Source organism: Lepidochelys olivacea, assembly GCF_965140295.1.
Source record: "Lepidochelys olivacea isolate rLepOli2 genome assembly, chromosome: 6".
Lineage (NCBI taxonomy): Eukaryota > Metazoa > Chordata > Testudines > Cheloniidae > Lepidochelys > Lepidochelys olivacea.
The window spans coordinates 40,563,238-40,581,586 of NC_140416.1; the positions used below are offsets into that span (position 1 = coordinate 40,563,238).

Here is an 18,349-nt window from a genome sequence, read left to right on the forward strand (position 1 = left end):
AGCATTTCTGTTAGAATGCTCCCGCTGTGTGACCTTTCATTATGTGCTTAATGTATGTTACAGTAATCTGCTGTTGTTACAGCGTTATTGGGGAACTGCTAATTCTTATGTGGTTGTATTTAGTTAGGGCTTAGTTTATACTACCTACCTACTTTGGTATAACTACATTGCTCAGGAATATGAAAAATCCACACCCCTGATCAACATGGTTATACCGACCTTAGCCCCCCTATGTCAGTAGGAGAGCTCTGTCCTGTCGGCTTAAAGCATCTTCACCAGATGGGCAGCAGCAGCGCAGCTGTATCGATGAAGCTGTGCCGATGTAAACTTGTAGTGTAGACCTGCCCTTGATGGTTTACACTCTACCATTGTATGTCTCAAAAAGCCACTGTCTTATCAAGCTGTCAGTACTGATTGTGAGGAGCCTTTTACTGTAGGGTTGGTTTCTAAGGCTGCAATTGAGGAAGGTTGGCTTGTTCCAAAGGGACCGTACAGGCAACCTCATGGTGCTTTGTTTTACATTTTGTTGGGCTCCCTGTGCAACAGAAAGCCACTGCATATGCCTCTTTATTTAGGGGTTATCTGTGTTTGTACTAAAGGTTGTTTCCTGTTGAGTTCAGGAAAGTTGTGGTCCATGTGTCATGTTTATCCCAGAATTGCGTTGCACCCTCCATGATTGATGCATCCTCAGCAGATTGTGTTAGAGAGTTTTTATAAGCAATTTAAATGTGTTTGATTCAAAACCATAACTTGGCAGGCAATAGTTGCAATAAAAAGATAATTCAAAACCACCAGCTTGGCCTCCACTTCTGAGAGAGTAAGAAATATCTGGAAAGGATAAAACAGCAGCTCCTTGTGTTTTTTGACAGCTTAGTTCTAAACAAAGCTAGTATGGTAGTTGAAAGCTGTTAAGCTTACAGGTTTGGTTTATCTTTTAAATCTAATTTTAATGTTGTGCTCTTATGAGAACTACAGGACACCTGGGCTTCTCTGCTATTCTCCCTCTCTCCCTCCCCATTTGTGCAGTTTGAGCTTATGTGAGTATGGAACCTGACAAGTAATAATAGTAAAGATGACAGCTCAGCAAATAAACGCTGAATTTATAAACTAGAATTTAAAGTAGGCCTCTCGCAAGCCAATGCCTATAGGGAAGCTGGAATTGGAGTGGCTTCTAAAAGATTAAGGAATTTAAGTGTATGCTGCAAGCTGTAATTTAAACAACATGAAATTTTATCTTTAATGTTTTAATGGACAAAAAAGACAATTTTTGTAAACCTATAGTCCATTGACTATAGGCCTCTTTCTGCTATTTAGTGTGAATAAACATTTCCCTATCCCACCTTCTAAAAAGCAAGAATATTGACTGTTCTCTTTAGGAAGAATATTATATAGTAGTTACCAAATATTTAGGGGTTTGTTTTTTTAATTTTTCTTTTCTGTTTGATCCTAAAGATATACCAACATTTATAGCACAGGTTAATAAAAAAATGCAAGTTCAGATTCAATAGCTGCATTGTAGCCCTGTTTGAGAGTACTTTTGGTAAGAATTCGTCATTTGAAGGGGGAAAAAATAGATTGACTGAATTGGCATACAAGATCCGAGTCTGGGAAACAAAAAGTAGCACAACTATTAAAATCTAGTTAAGTTCTGAGTGCCATAAAACAAAAACAGAAATGTAACACTTTGGGGCCTGGTCTACACTAGGAACTTACATCGGTATAACTACATCTCTCAGCGGTGTGAAAAATCCGCATCTCTGAGAGACGTAGCTATACTGACCTGACCACTGGCAAAGACAGTGCTAGGTTGAAGAATTCTTCGGTCCACCTAGCTAGCACCTCTCGGGGAGGTGGATTACCTATGCCAATGGGAGAAGCTCTCCAGTTGGCGTAGGGCAGGTAACGTCTATGCTATGTGCTACAGTGGCACAGCTGCAGCTTGATCTATCCATTTTGTGTAACCATAAAAATATCCAGATTGGTTCTTTAATATCATTTTACAAAGTATTATGGCATAGGTTTATCCCTAATACCATAAAAATGAATTTCTATGAAAAGTCTAGGCGTAATACTTATATTTCCAAAGTGTTTTGTCAGTCAGCCCCTGGGACCTCTGAAAAACCTAGGGTAATGACACTCAGTGTTAAAGAAATGGAAAGTCACTTTGTAACTGGAGAGTTGCTGAGAGGCGCAAAATAATCATAGAAAAATGTTCTAACACTGCTTTGCGGTGCTGACTTTATGACCTTGCATCAATACTTTAATGCTCACCCGTGATGTTGATATGGTGTTAACAGCATGACACAATGATTATTTTTCTTACTCCCTATGACTCCATAACACATTTCCCATGTCACCTTTCACATCTTTCTATCAGAGAGAATTGAGGGAGGTTTTTTCCCCTCTGCTTACCCTCTTCCAAATTTTTGGATGCAAGGGACTCGTCAAAACCATTGTTTCTTCCTTGGGGCCTAGAACAGTCATTGGTGGCTTGAGTGGCAGGGGTTGAACATCACTGATATGGGAATAGTAAAATAGTAAAATACTCAAACCAGTGGCTGATCCCATTTGGAGCTCAGGTTCTAAGTCTTGCAGAATCTCAGAACAGTGTCTGAGCATAGATTTGTAGAAGTGTAGGGGTGGAAGGGGCCTCGAAAGGTCACCTCATCCAGTCCCTTTCTCCCCCTCCGTCCCCTTTCTCTAAACTGGGGATTCCCCAACTTCCCTTGGAAACTTGTTCCAGAACTTAACTACTTTACAATTAGAAACATTTTCCTAATATCTGACCTACATCTTCCTTGCTGCAGATTAAGCCCAATGCCATCCATGTTGTGATAGAATTTAGCAGAGATAATTAGGGATGAAGTATCGGTCATCTTTTACTCTGAATTTCAGCGCTGTAGTTGGCTTACATCATAACCGTAACATTGCGTGGCTCCGTCCTTTTTCAGCCCTTTAGCTGTAGAGTTGACAGCTCACTGAGACATTTTACAGTCGAATATGCCTGAGCAAATGTAACTTGGTGAACATATTTAGAAAAGAGACTCTGAAAATACACAACTCCCTGCAGCAGAAACAGGAAAGCTGTCTATGAGTAATCACAAGGACCGAGAGGCATGTGTCTCAAAAGTATGTTGATTTGTGAAAAAAGAACAAGGGCATTTGTTGAAGAAATGAGCTGGAGATGTTTATTCCATTGGAAAATAATTCTTTTGATCTTCAGGGAGGTGTGTGACTTTCGGAGGTGGAGAAAGAGACACAGGTAATTTCTCGTTGATTTTTTTTCCCCTAAGGGAGCTGTAGGCTTTTTTATCACCAGTCATTTAATTTCTCTGAAATGTTCTAGTCTCAGCACAGGCTAAAAGTATTCACAAATAAGGGCGTACACACCTGCCAGCTCATAGGGCTGGCCAATGATATGCAGTTGCCAGTGTATGAACTATAGGAATTAACTCTTTGATGTATAGCTTTAGAGGTAATGGCACCTTGCTCATCTTAAAACCAAACCAAGCAAAACAAAACTTGGGCTTCAGAACATTTAAATTTTCCCCTTCCTATGCCCGTGTACTTGTGGCTTACTTTGCTGCATTTCATAGCTTTTATTATTAAACAGGAATTCAACTTCTGCTGTTTTTCCCAAAAAGTCTTAAAGATTTGAACTGTTTGAACACCAAACTTTCTTTGAATAAGCAAACTAGGGAAATGTGGTCTAGATTAAATTACTATAAGGTGGGTGCACAACTGATTGTTAGACCATTTCCAAAGGATAGTTATCAATGTTTTGCTGGCAGATTGGAAGGCCTGTCAAACTAGTGTGGCCATGCAGGGGTCAGTCCTGGGGCTGGTACTATTCAATATTTTCATTAATAACTTCAATAATGGATTGGAGAGTAGGCTTATAAAATTTGCAGATGGCACCATGGGAGGGATTGCAAGCACTTTGGAAGTCAGAATTAGAATTCAAAAGGACCCTGACAAATTGAGAGTTGCTCTGAATTCAACAAGATGAAATTCAATAAAGATAAGTGCAAAGTACTTCACTTAGGAAGGAAAAGTTGAATGCACAACTACAAAATGGGGAATAACCGACTAGGCAGTAGTACTGCCGAAAAGGATCTGGGAGTTATAGTGGATCACAAATTGAATACAAGTCAGCAATGTGATGCAATTGCGAAAAGGCTAATATTTTGGGGTGCATTTAACAGTAGTGTTGTATTTAAAGCAAGGGAGGTAATTGTCCCTGTTCTGCTTGACATAGGTAAGCCTCAGCTGGAGTACTATGTCCAATGGGTTCCGCACTTTAGGAAAGATGTGGACGAAAGTGGAGAGAGTCCAGCAGAGAACCATCAAAATGATAAAAGGTTTAGAAAACCTGACCTGTGAGGAAAGGTTAAAATAACTGGGCATGATTAATTGTTCTCCATGTCCACTGAAGGTAGGACAAGAAGTAATGGGGTCAATCTGCAGCAAGGGAGATTTAGGTTAGATATTAGGAAAAACTTTCTAACTAGAAAGGTAGTTAAACTCTGAAATAAGCTTGCAAGGGAGGTTGTGGAATCACCTTCATTGGAGGTTTTTAAGAACAAGTTGGACCAACACCTATCAGGGATGGTCTAGGATTACTTAGTCCTCCTTGAGTGCTGGAGGCTGGACTTGATGAGTTCTTGTGGTCCCTTCGAGCCCTACATTTGTATGATTCACAACTCAAGATAAGAATTTGTTGCTGATTTGTTGCATAGATCTGTGGTTCCCAACCAAGGACACACAACACACAAAGGTCTTCCAGGGGGTACGTCAACTCATCTAGATATTTGTCTAGTTTTACAACAGGCTACATAAAAAGCACTAGCGAAGTCAGTACAAACTAAAATTTCATATGACTTGTTTGTACTGCTCTATATACCATACACTGAAATGTAAGTACAATATTTATTTCCAGTTGATTTATTTTATAATTATATGGTAAAAATGAGAACATAAGCAATTTTTCAGTAATAGTGTGCTGTGACACTTTTGTATTTTTATGTCTGATTTTGTAAGCAAGTAGCATGGGCGGTGGGTATTGAAGGCAGGGGGAGGCTGTGCCTCCCCATACAGCCTTGCGTGGCCCCACCCACACTCTGCCCCCAGGCCCTTTCCTGTTTCCTGGGCTGTGCTCTTGTGCTTCCTGTTTGCTGGGCTGCGTGTTTCCTGGGAGGCTCTTCCCACCCTCTCCGTGTCGTCCCCAGCTGCCCGGGGCCAGCTGGGGCTAGGAGCATAATGGGAGCTGGCCTGTGCTCTGGGTTGGGGGGGGGCGGGCATGTGCTGCCCACCCGTCCGGCGTCCAGGAATGAGGGAAACTTGGCTCCAGTGGGGAGGGGGCCTCGTGCAGAAGGGGTGGTCTGGGCCAGGGGTTAGCCTCCCTGAGCCCAGGGTTCACCTACTGCCCATTAAGTAGTTTTTAAGTGACGTGAAACTTGGGATGTGCGCAAGACAAATCAGACTCCTGCAAGGGGTATAGTACTCTGGAAAGGTTGAGAACCACTGGAATAGAGAGCATGCTAAATACTGAAACAGTATTAAAATATAACTCTCAAAGTGAATGTAGCCATTGGATAGAAAATGGGAAAGTAAGCTGGTAGAGAGTGTAGTTTTGTGCAGGAAAAGAATACGAAGTCTGTTTGCAAGCAAAGTCGATCAGGCTCAAGGTATCAGGCAAGGAGTAGTACCATTTTGTTAACTTTTAGATCTTTCAGTTGGATTCTGCTAGTAAAAACTACACCTTCTGTCGTGAGTACTTTCAGATCTGGAGCCTGAAACTGATGGCAGACATTCAGCCACCTAGGTTTTCCAGGTGTGAAGTCCTCATTTTAAATTCCCTGAAACCTAAAGAAATGTTGTGTAACTCGATAGCTTAGCTGGGTTAGTAATTTAAAGCAAAAACTAATTGCTACAAGTCCTTTGCTACTCTTTTTGAAAGAGATGAGTCATTTTCCACATGAGGACGCATTATTGCTGCTAATAGCCATGATCAGAATTAATTTGGGAAAAATATGATGGCAAAGCTAATCCTGTACAGATAACACTGATAGTGTTACCGTCTGCTGCTGTTTTTTTTCCCCAGAGTATGTTGGAAAGGATGCTCTGACAGAAAGAGGGAAATCTTTGAGTTTAGTTGGTGATACAATCCTTTATTTGTTAATGTGATTCATTGTTCTGACAGGAGGTTCAATAATATATTTTTAATAATTCTCTGACATCAGTCACGTGAGTAGTACAGTAATAACAGAAAGCAACACACGAATAGTATCTAATACTATTTACAGTGTACCTACAGAGAGAATTTTAGTCAAGATAATGTGGTTTAATGCATTAAAACCATCTCTTTGTAAATTTGTTCCAGTAATGTGTACTGCTGTGCATAGTGGAGTCTTCTGTAAAATAGTTATCCATTCAGATTTTTATAAAGATGATTGTAATTTTAAGAATTATTTTACTTTGTTAAATATGGACAGGAAAAGAATAATTTTGCTATTTGAATGATCTGAGCTGTTTATTTAGACAAAAAAAAGTTCAGGCCCCTTTCAGCAGCTTCTCAAAACTTTCAGATGATGAATTCTTCCAGTAAAACTATTTGAGTTTTTAAATATGTTCGTGTGTTTTAATCCATACTTGTACTTAACAAAGGCTTGTGAACTTCACTAATTTCAATTATTTTTGTTTCCATTTAGGCGTTTAGATGCTAACCATATTACTGCAGTCCCAGAAGACAGTTTTGAGGGTCTTGTCCAGCTACGTCACCTGTGGCTGGATGACAACAGCTTGACAGAAGTTCCCATTCATCCACTCAGCAATCTTCCTTCTCTGCAGGCCTTGACTCTGGCTCTCAACAAAATAACACACATTCCTGACTTTGCGTTTACAAACCTTTCAAGTCTCGTCGTTCTGTGAGTATTAGCAGCATTTCACTTTAAAACTCAGTTTGATCCTCCAAGTGTGGACCTGATTCAGCTAGGGTTACAATGAGAAGTGTGTGCTGTTCTGTTTCACTTCAGGTGGCTAATAGTTTGTAACCCAGAAACACCACAAACTGGTACAATTATCATCTGTATTAGACAGGTCCGCTACCAGAAAATCAAAAATGCCATGACTGAAATTGCTCCATGATTTTTGATTGCATTTCTTTTTGGTAGCATGCTCATTCTTGAAAACTGACAACTGAAAAATGTTGGCAAAAGAAGGCATTGTAGTTTTTAGAGATGGAAATATCCTCTTCATCAGGTTTGTTCCTTATGGGATATATTTCTAATGCTTTATGTAGTCTTAAATGTGCTTGGGACTGGTGTCAACAGTAGAGCTGGTCCAAACGTTTTGAATTTATTTGTTTAATTCAAATTTTCATCACACTTTTGGGGGTTTCTCAACTAACTGTAAAGCTCTTTGGAAGTTTTCCATTTTCAAAAAGCTCTGTCAGTTTCAAAAAGCCAGCAAAAAATAATAATTAAACTTTCATGACTTTTTTTTGTGGAGGTGGTTTTTGTTTTTGTTTTGGAACTGCTCTAATTGTTTGCACCATTTTGCTTGAAGACTGTTTAAAAGCCTTAGCTATAATCTGAAGGCCCCACTTCAACACTTGGAAATTAATTGCAGTTTTGTCAGAATCAGGAGTGCTGAACGGGGTCTCAGGTAGGTAATTGTGATTATATCCAATATCTTGCTCTCATCCTAGATTGTGACATCTCTTGTCTGGTAATAGGGGCATTCTTTTGTAAAGTATCACTTCCCCTCACCCTTTAACGGTTTTTCTAAAACATCCTGCTATTGTAATATCAAATAGTCAAATGTATGTTAATTTTATAACTTATCCATGAGAAACTGATTATTTTGAAACTGATTTTGTTGTCTCTTTAGGCATCTTCATAACAATAAAATAAAAACAATAGGAAAACATTGTTTTGATGGATTAGACAACCTAGAAACTTTGTAAGTACATTTTCTGTGTTAATGTATTGGTCTGTGTTTGTAGAAATCTCTGTACCCAGACTAGTTATGGAAACTAGCACTTCTGACAAAAGACTTGGAAAAAATGTTCAGATATCCCTATGTTTATAATTAGTGTTATAGTTAATAAATACTTGTTACCTCAACTTACTTTTAGCAATAAACTCATTTAAAACATTGCAAAAATATGTTGCCAATTGTCTTTGACAATACTAATTACTTCTGTCTTTGTGTAATAGTGAGATATGCTTGAATGTCAATGGATAAAATAATCTTGAGTTTAAGATAGAGGGCTCAGAAGCAAAATTTATAGCCATTTAAGTGTTTTGTATGATATTGCATGGACTGCAGATTTCCTTTCAGCTTGCTTCGTGAATGTCTAGTAAGCAATATTTCACTAACACAAAAATTTGTTACATTTAAAAAATGCAAAAAATATCTATCATGAAATCCTGGCCCCACTGAACCAGTGACAGCTCCCACTAGTTAAAAGGAGGTGGTGGAATTTTACTCCTACTTTGTGAGGGTTTGGAGGAGTATTGGAACTTTACTTGCTCCAGAAACCCTGTAAATCTTTATTTAATATTTAGAACAGTCAGTTATCAGGGTAAATTTGTAATTTGATAATCTTTTAAAGTTAGAAACCAGTTCTAGGGTTTTTGGTTTTTTTAAATAAATCTTTTACTTCTCAGCTGGAAGAAAAGTACACTCTTTGAGCCCAGTCCTTCTCAGAAAAAAAATCAATAAGAATGTAGTCTGAGGAAGAGCTGCACGATTTTGCCCATTGACATTTCCTTGTGCATTTTTGTGAAACAAACAGCCAGCATAAAACTGAGAGCTTGACTGGCTCTTGAGCTGGAATGGTGACAGAGCAACTGTGATTATTTTATTGTGTAGCTCAGGGGTGGTCGAACTTTTTGGCCTGAGGGCCACATCGGCGTTGTGAAACTGTATGGAGGGCCGGGTAGGGAAGGCTGTGCCTCCCCAAACAGCCTGGCCCCTGCCCCCTATCTGCCTCCTCCCACTTCCCACCCCCCTCAGAATCCCCAACCCATCCGACCCCCCCTGCTTCTTGTCCCCTGACCGCTCCCTACCAGGACCCCCGTCCCCTGACTGCCCCGACCCTTATCCACACCCCCACCCCCAGACAGGCCCCCGGGGACTCCCATGCCTATCCACCCCCCAGCCGCTCCCCATCCCTTGACACACACGCCCCCCCCAGAACCTCCGCCCCATCCAACCTCCCCTGCTCCCTGTCCCCTGACTGCCCCGCCCCCTATCCACACCTGTGCCCCTCCCCGGGATCCCACCCCCTCTCCAACCCCCCTGCTCCCTGTCCCCTGACTGCCCCAACCTCTGTCCACACCCCTGCCCCTGACCCCCCGCCCCGGGACTCGCACACCTATCCAACCCCCCCCCCCCCCCCTTGCCGGTCAGAGTAGTAGGAGCTCGCAGCCACACCACCCGTGCCTCCTGACGGGAGCGGCGGGCCAGAGTGCTGGTGGCGCAGTGCACTGAGCCTGCGGGGGTGGGGGGACCAGTGGGTGACGGGCCGCAGGCTAGCCTCCCCAGCCGGGAGCTCAGGGGCCAGGCAGGACGGTCCCACAGGCCAAATGTGGCCCGCGGGCCATAGTTTGCCCACCTCTGGTGTAGCTGAACAGTAAACGTTTCCAACAAATCCACTTTGCTAATGTAACAAGTATTTGTATATTAGGATTTATTTGACTGTACCTCTTCTTTTGTTCAATTATAATAGTTGTCTTTACTACAAGGTCTGTAGCTCCTGCTAGTCTCTCGTGGCTGATATTGGTGTATATTTTATAAAACCAAAGAGATTTTCTGAATAGGCTATGCAAAATTGTCATTCAGACCTGCACTTTTCTGGGTGTTTTAAAAGACTATATTTTCGTTTTAAAGGCTTCTGAAGGATAAAATCATCATCAAGATAAATCATTGTCTAAAGAAGTATATAGCTTCACTATATGGAGAGAGAGAGAGAGAGAGAGAGAGATCAAGCAATTTAACATGAGGTGTCCAGTGTAAAAACCTGTAGCTAGCACTGAGTGTTTGCTGATGCTGCTGTTTCTTCTAGGGATTTAAATTATAACAACATGGTAGAATTCCCTGAAGCCATTAAAGCACTTCCAAGCCTAAAGGAGCTGTGAGTATTACTACATCTTATTCTACCCATTTTCTTTATCCTTTTCTTAAATAAAAAAGTAATCCTAACTCCAAGGTTAGGAATGCCTCTCTTGTCTCATTACCCAGTAGTCTGAAATGGATGAGGTTATGCTAAGCAATGCTCTAATTACAGGAGAGCGTAATCAGCAGTTAGTGAGAGAGCCTATTATTTTTGGAGTGATTAAAAATAATCAAATTATTCAGGATAGCCATTAACATAGATCTTAACCATCAGCTATTCTGACACTGTTTTGCAGTCTCCAGTAGCAAAATTATGTAATTACTGATCATTATGCTTTTTAAAAAAAACATTTATCACAGATTTATGCAGAGTGTAGCTTTCTCCCCAAAATGTTTCCATTTTAACTACTGCTATATAGTAGACAAAGGTCTGATCCTTCAGAATTACTCCTGCAATTGTGCATAGTCCCATTTGACTTTGGTGCAACTGTTCGCAGGATTGAGCCCTGAGTTTGTATATTATTTGAACACAAGCAAAATGACGGTTGATCAACTCTAATGATGCTATATTTTAAGATTTATTTCTCTTTTGTCAATATATTTTTAGGGGATTTCACAGTAATTACATTTCCATAATCCCCAATGGTGCATTTGGGGGAAATCCCCTTCTAAGAACTATGTAAGTATTATTATGTGTGTATTTGTGATCTAATTACCAGACAGTGATGGTATGAACTGATGGGAGACTGAAATCTGTTTTTAATTCCTCAGACATTTGTATGATAATCCTCTCTCTTTTGTGGGGAACTCAGCATTTCAGAATTTATCAGATCTGCACTCCTTGTAAGTACTGTCTCAATTTATAAAAGAATATCTGAAGTGAAATAGCATGTCTGTGCCCCTAGAATAACTGATTTTGCTGGTCAGATGTTACTTCATGCACAATTTTTATTTGCACTTAGTTTTAGTAACCTTTGCTCTTTGTTCTTGAAATGTCCAGTAGTTTGAGAGTCTGTTGGATAGTCTTAAAATCTTTTGTTCTCCTGGCTAACTCGCATAAAAAAAGTAACCTAAAGCCAAATGCTCAGGTCCTTGCCCAGACAAATTCCCACTGAAGCCAGTGGAGCCTATGTATATTTCTGAATATGGATGGACATTGGGAATGTGTTTGCAGGCAAGTACATGCACATTTCAAAAAAGATTTCTAGTCTGGGAGTTCTGAGTAATGAATAAGTAAAAACTGACTTAAAAACTTCAAGATTTGAGCCCCAATCAAAAGATTTTATAGTATACTGCATACTTTATACTATATTCAGAATGTATATCTAAGTGGCACGTTCAAGTGGATGGATCCTGCTTAGGTACAAATGCAGGATCCCACTTGGGTGCCGATCCCACTTAGGTGCCAATCCCAGACTCTCCTAATCAAAGACTAATACGTTTTAGTATGTTAAATGGGGGTGATATTTGCAGAACTGCTGTGATGCCTCCTTCATGCTGATCCTTCAAATGGCACGTATTTAAAAATCAGCACTGATCTTATTTGTTGGAATGGAGCAGCCATGGTAGTTGGATCACAGCACCATCTGCAGAAAATTAGCACGTTAGCAGTGTTCTGAATTCCAAGCATGATTCTGGCAGAACGTCAAACCCACTGAGCAATATCACATGCTTTCATAGCATTTGATTAAACATATTTTTACTTTAGGTGTATTCAACAAGTGTCTTTAGACCTATGGTGTAAACAAAATTCATTGAGGCAATCAATTTATTAGTATGTAACTTTCTCATGAAAGCTTTCATAACAGTATAAAAGAATTGTCCCCTTCCTCTCACAATTTCCATAATATAATTTACAGAAGATCTTGTTTATTTAGGGTCATTCGGGGTGCCAGCATGGTGCAGTGGTTTCCTAATTTGACAGGAACCAGTAATCTGGAGAGCCTGTAAGTATCTTCTACCAAACACTGCCAATAAATTAATTTCTTGTTCTGTCTCTTGTTGGAACAATTAGTATTACAAATTAACTTCCAATGGTAGAAGTGTGGGTTAGTGAACGGGGCTGGAAGCCAGGAGATCTGGATTCTATTCCTGCCTATCTATTTTAGGTAATTATATGACTGCTATTACCAAAGTAATGGAGTGCCTCACAATTTTGAATATATTTACTTGTGAGGCCTCAGCTGGAGTACAGTGCCCAATTCTGGGTGCCTCATGTTGTAAAGATGTGGATATGTTGGAGAGAGTCCAGAGGAGCACAACAAAAATGATAAAAGGTTTAGAAAACGTGACTTCTGAGGAAAGATTAAAATAACTGAGCATATTTAGTTTTGAGAAAAGAAGACTGAGGAGGAGGGACCTGATAAATCTTCAAATATGTTAAGGGCTGTTATAAAGAAGATGGTGATCAATTGTTTTCCACAATTCACTGAAGGTTGGACAAGAAGTAATGTAACCCCATCTGCAGCAAGGGAGATTTAGGTTAGATATTAGGAAAAACTTTCTGACTATAAGGGTAGTTAAGTATTGGAATAGGTTACCAAAGGAGGTTGTGGAATCCCCATCATTGAAGGTTTTGAAAAACAGGTTAGATAAACACCTGTCAGAGGGGGTCGAAGTTTACTTGGTCCTGTCCCAGTGCATGGTCTTGGACTAGAAGACCTCTGATGGTCCCTTACAGTCCTACATTTCTGAGACCTGCTTTGTACTGTTTGAGCATTCAAACATGTATGTGTGTTTTTATTTGTTTTTAACACAGGACTTTTACAGGCACCAAGATAAGCAGCATTCCCATTAACCTATGCCAAGAACAAAAGATGCTTCGGACTTTGTAAGTGAATATTTCCTGCTCCTGTTTTACCAATAGTAAAAATAATTTGATAGAGAACTATTGCACTATATTTAAAGAAAGTATCATTGCTCAAAGTCACTCTGTCAACGTTGGTAGCCCCCAAAATTGTTCAAATGTCTGATCCCTCTTTGAGTCCTCTGGAGTCCTGGTGCTGCAGAGTAGTATGTTGATGTACCAAATCAAATCCTTGAAACAGCAGTGCATGTATTGAAGTACCTGGTGTTTCTTCACCTGTGGTGGTGTACCGCTGTAAGGATGTCAGTGTAACAGCATTTGCATGGGAATGTCTTCACATTTCATTGTGCCACCCACTCACTCTCCAGACCACACTCATCATCCACATTTCTCAGAGTGTGAGAAAACAAACGAAATTAGCTGTGGCTGCCAGCTAATCAAACAACATACACAAACTTCTTAGGACACCAAAAATCCAATCCTGTTCTTAAAAAAGGTAAATTTTATTAAAAACAAAAAGAAAGAAAATACATTTTGGAACTGAGGCTTTTTCTAGATTTTAAAAGAGCAATTCCAAAAACGAAGCACCCAAAATAGCTTTCTTCGGGGTTCAGCTTAAAGGTTACAAGCAAACAAAGCATCTGGGGTTAGCACAGAGGAGTTCACAAGCCAATAAGAAATAAAAGAAATAACCATAATTGCGTCTAACTAAACATTCTGATCTACTTACATATTTGTAGTTCAGATAAGTAGTTCTAGGCATGATCTGATAATTTATGATCATAGCTGGTTTAAGCTGTTTATAGCATGGCTGCTCTGCTTTTTTCTTTTTTCTTTACCTGGGAGACTTGTTAACCCTTTACATGTAAAGCAAGCAGAAAACAGCTACCAAGAGGGATTTTACAGCTAACTGGCTGGCTGGGTATCCATCAAAGGGAGCTACTCCTCCTCCTCCTCCAAACCCCTCTGCACCCCATGTATCACAGAGAATAAAGAGTGGTAATTATGTAATTACTGTGGTGGAGGAAAGGAGACCAATGGAGAATAGAAAGTGGGGGTGGAGGGAAAGAATGATAAAGTGCGTGAGAGAGAGGGGAAGCATGTACTCAGAAGGTAAAAGTAAATGATGGGTAGAGGGCAAATTAGAAAATAAAAATGTATTTAAGAAAGAGGATAGGTTTTGGAGGAGTAGGGAAAAGATGATCGCAAAAGATAAATTCTTTTCACTGAAAAAGACGTGGGGGGGGAATATGTCTTCTGTTTTATAGAAGGGAAAGACAGCAGAGCTTTGTGCTTTTTCTGTCAACCATTGGCTTTTTGAATCTGTAGTTTAATGGTAGTTTGGCTGTTTCCAGCCCCCTTTCTTGCCCCTTTCTGTCCCATTCCCCCAACCCCCAAAAAATCTGAAAACTTTCCCAGCTTTGGATGGGGAGTGAGCTGCACCCTTTCAACAGATCTGAATTACATCCACATCCCTTCAGTTTCTTGTGGAAAATATGTACCTTTAATTTTGAACTATCAAAATTGAGGAGATTTATACAGTAGTTATTTTTCCACTGCATGGGTTAGTTGGCCATGTTTTGCGCACTATTTTATATGTGGACTGATAGCAACACCTACATTTAATACTCGCCTGACGCTTTCCATTATATAGTTTCAGTTGTTTATAATTTTGCCAAACTTTAGCCATTTGGGCTGAATTTCTTTTTAATGCTTGCTGTCTGTCTCGGGCTGAATATTTCTGAAAAGTCTTAAGTAAAAATGGTTTAGCCATTTAAGAGAGTGAGAGTGAAAAATAGATGGTTTTGCCAATGTTACAACAGCAGAGAGAATGTTCTCTTGTGTTTAAAACACGGAGCTAGGATTCAGGGATGCTTTATGAGCAACCTTGATTCTGGCATTTCCTCACTTTTGAAGCTTGACTTTGCAACCTTTGTTGTTTTTCATAGCTTTTTGTCTGTAATATGTAGAGCCAGTATACATAATGGGGGCCGGTTGCTGAGGAGAGCATAGCTGTAAATCCCCTGACTTTTGTGTGTCTTTAAAATGTCTTCAGTTTTTCTCTAGAACTGTGGTAGCAGGGTGGTTTGTATTCAGGATGATTTTTATTGAATTTATGGTTGGAGTAAAGTAACTTTTCAAATAGAGAAGAGTTAAACTAACCACATTCTTCCCATTGTCTATTTCAAGGGACTTGTCTTATAATAACATAAAAGAGCTTTCGAGTTTTAAGGGCTGCAGTTCCTTAGAAGAAATGTAAGTAGAAATGTATGTTAATTATCCTTAATAACCCTTAGTGTACTGAGTCTACAGCTTCCAATAATGAGTTCTTGTACTTAACGTTTGACAGTAAGGAAATGTCATAGATTTTTAGGGCCAGAAGAGAATCTTACAATGAGTCTGACTCCCTGTATAACATAGGCCAGAGAATTTCACCCGTTGAGTTCACTCACATAGTCAGAGTTTAACATTTCTTCCTGTTTAGACACAAAAAGAATGAAAGACTCAGTAATTCTGCTTTTCATAGCAAGCTTGTCATATTTATAAATAGGCAATCCTCATCCTTGGTATCCCTACTTCTTAATCCCTGGGTTACTGTAACCTTCTCTTCCCTACATCTCACCACTCCACACCCAAGTTTTCTCAGTCCTCTCTATCTATCCAACATGGCACTGTTAAAAGTCCTCTTCCTGTCCAAGAAACACTTTTCCTTCTCAAATCTCTTCATTGTTTTTCCGGTCTTTTACCATATCAGATAAAGCTCCTCATCCTCTCCTTCCAGGCCCAATATAATATTTTCCCCTGCTTATATCTCTGCTCCCATTTCTACCCCGGGTGCTCTCCTAGTCTTCTTTTCTTCTTGTGCCATTCGTCTTTCTTTCACTCTCAGCTTTGCACCTTCCAATGTGTAACCCTCTAGTCTTAGATCTGTCTCCAAATCCTAGCCTGTCAAGACCCCATTATCTCCCCCATAAAACCTACTTTTTACAAGCAGCCAGCCAGCCTGCCTTCCTTCTTGCCTCATTCTCTTGTCATGTGCTCTCTTGTCAGAGTCCAATCGTGGAACATGCTGAGTGTTTCAGCTTCCACTGAAATAACTGAGAGTTGAGGGTAGTAGGCACCTTGCAGGTTTAGGCCCTCAGATTGTGAGTTCTTCAGGGCAGGGAATATGTTGTACATTGTAAAGTGCCTGCTCAATTTATGAGACCACATAATTTGATTTTTAATAAGAATTTACCTGATTCAAAAATAGATCTTTTTTTTAAATAACAACCCTCCAATCTCCACCACTTTCTTCCACTGCCAGAAACAGTCCTGTGGTTGAAGGCAGCATAAAAATGCACCATCCCCTGCTGCCCTTAGAGAAAAGTGTTAATATTTCATCCACTGGCAAGCAGGTGGAATAAACAGATTAATCTTGTCCTGTGCCCTGACTGTCAGTGCAAAAGAGATCAAGCTTTCTACCAAGGGCAGCAAATTCTGGGGCCAGCTGGGCTCTGCTAAAGCTACCTTGCTTTCAAAATGTTCCTTAGAGTTCAGATCTATTGCCTAGAATGCAGGAGCCCCTCAATGAATGTTGACTATCAGGTGGGCACATAGGAAGAGAATGAATTGGAAAGATAACCTGCCCCTTAGCTGTTGCATAATGAAGGGTCTCTCAGTGTTTTCCTTTTATAAATCCATATTTTAAGAAGTAGTAGTTTACTCTGGGTTGGAGCTTGGCCTAAATCATCTCAACCTGGAAGTGAGTAGGTTTGTTTTAAATGCCAAGGTGCATCTGTGTCACAAAGTGACACTTATGGCTTGGAGATAGTTCAAACCTCACTTTGTCAGTGTTCACCTCTGCCAAATGGGTTGTGAATAAAATGGGCTAGAAACTCCATAAGGGGGCTCCAAATATTGAATTAACCTTTCAAGAGAAAATAGCCATGCCTATTATGGTGAAGTGGAGAACAGTTATTTAAACAGTGGGCTCAAAATAGAGGGATGATCAGAAAAATAATTTCATCAGTCAATGGTATTGATTAGTATCTTATCTTATTCCCATTGTTCTGATTTGCTTAGTTCTGTAGCGCAACAGACTGGGGAAAGCAGTAGAGGATAATGTACAAATAGATGAGGGAAAAAACAAAAGCCAAATATCACTCATTTTGGCAGAAATTAGCTTCCAAATAACGTGTTTTTTTTCCCCCCGCATTCCAGTTCCTTACAACATAATCAAATCCAGGAAATCAAAGAAGACACCTTTCAGGGACTAACTTCCCTACGCATCCTGTAAGTATATATATTTTTATTTACTTATTTTTACTTTCTGAATACTATGGGACATAAATTATGATTCATAATTAAATATGGGGGTTTGAAGGTAATAATCTGTCTTGTATTAATAGGCTAGATGTTCTATATCCCAAGACAAAGCTAACCATGATCTATATGATAATTACTGTTTTTATTAGGCACCAGTTTTACTCTTTTTCTGTACTTAATATTTATATATTCATATAAATACATTGCAAGAAAATATGTATTTTACATGCCAAGTTTGGTAAAAAGTGGTTCTTGTTATTTTTATAATTAAGTTAACTATTTTTACCTGAAGTAAATTGCAAAAAGCAGCGTAAGTAAAGTAGGGCAAATGTTATTCTCTCAGACCTAAAGTAGTAAACATGAACACAGTTGCCAACTTTCATGCAATAAATAAGCACCTGGCTTTCACAGTAAGCCAAAAATCAAGCGAATCCCATTTCAAAATGAGGCCAAAACCAGCCAGTCTCTAAGAACCTCAACACTCTGTGACTAGATCCCTTCAGTGTGCAGTCAGGGACTGTGGTGGGCCCACTGTGCACCCCGACTCTCTTCCCCCCACACCTGCTTGCTCCTGGCCCCTACTTGTCGGGAGCCGATCAAAAATGAAGCAATAAGCTGCTACAAGCCAAACAAGCTACAAGCCAAAAACTAGCCAAAAACTAGATCATGGTTAGTTTTGTCTTGGGATATAGAACATCTAGCCTATTAATACAAGACAGATTATTACCTTCAAACCCTCACGAGCCAATTAAGCCAAAAACAAGCCCAATTTCTGCGTTTTTTTTCCCATGGGTTTGGCATGCCTGCTTTTGAGTGGACAAATAGTAAGGTGTTTGAGAACTATCAAGGTTAAATTTCTTGGGAGATTTTTTTGACTGTTCTCTGTCATGTTAATGTTTTTACTGGAGCATTACTGTCTGTGTTTTACTTGATGTTGGCAAATTTATAATATGAAACAATTTATTGGTAAACATTAGGACTTAAAATGTGGTGGATAATACGAAAGTGTACATTGCTTATTGAGGGGCTAATAAAAGGGAGATATGAGATCCCAGAAATTCACAGCTGCTATTAAGTAAATAATAGCAGCAGTTAGTCCCTACAGTGTAAGGC

At 39.8% G+C, this 18,349-nt stretch overlaps 1 protein-coding gene across 2 annotated transcripts in view; it reads left to right on the plus strand.

Moving 5' to 3' along the window:
• LGR4 (leucine rich repeat containing G protein-coupled receptor 4) overlaps positions 1 to 18,349 on the plus strand; it is a 122,666-nt gene that overhangs the window by 93,090 nt on the left and 11,227 nt on the right. For both annotated transcript variants that reach the window (XM_084630603.1, XM_084630602.1), the window contains exons 5-13: positions 6,711 to 6,926; positions 7,891 to 7,962; positions 10,073 to 10,141; positions 10,730 to 10,801; positions 10,894 to 10,965; positions 12,000 to 12,068; positions 12,881 to 12,952; positions 15,119 to 15,184; positions 17,132 to 17,203. In XM_084630603.1, coding sequence (XP_084486729.1) covers positions 6,711 to 6,926; positions 7,891 to 7,962; positions 10,073 to 10,141; positions 10,730 to 10,801; positions 10,894 to 10,965; positions 12,000 to 12,068; positions 12,881 to 12,952; positions 15,119 to 15,184; positions 17,132 to 17,203 — 780 coding nt within the window. The remainder of the gene's footprint in view (positions 1 to 6,710; positions 6,927 to 7,890; positions 7,963 to 10,072; positions 10,142 to 10,729; positions 10,802 to 10,893; positions 10,966 to 11,999; positions 12,069 to 12,880; positions 12,953 to 15,118; positions 15,185 to 17,131; positions 17,204 to 18,349) is intronic.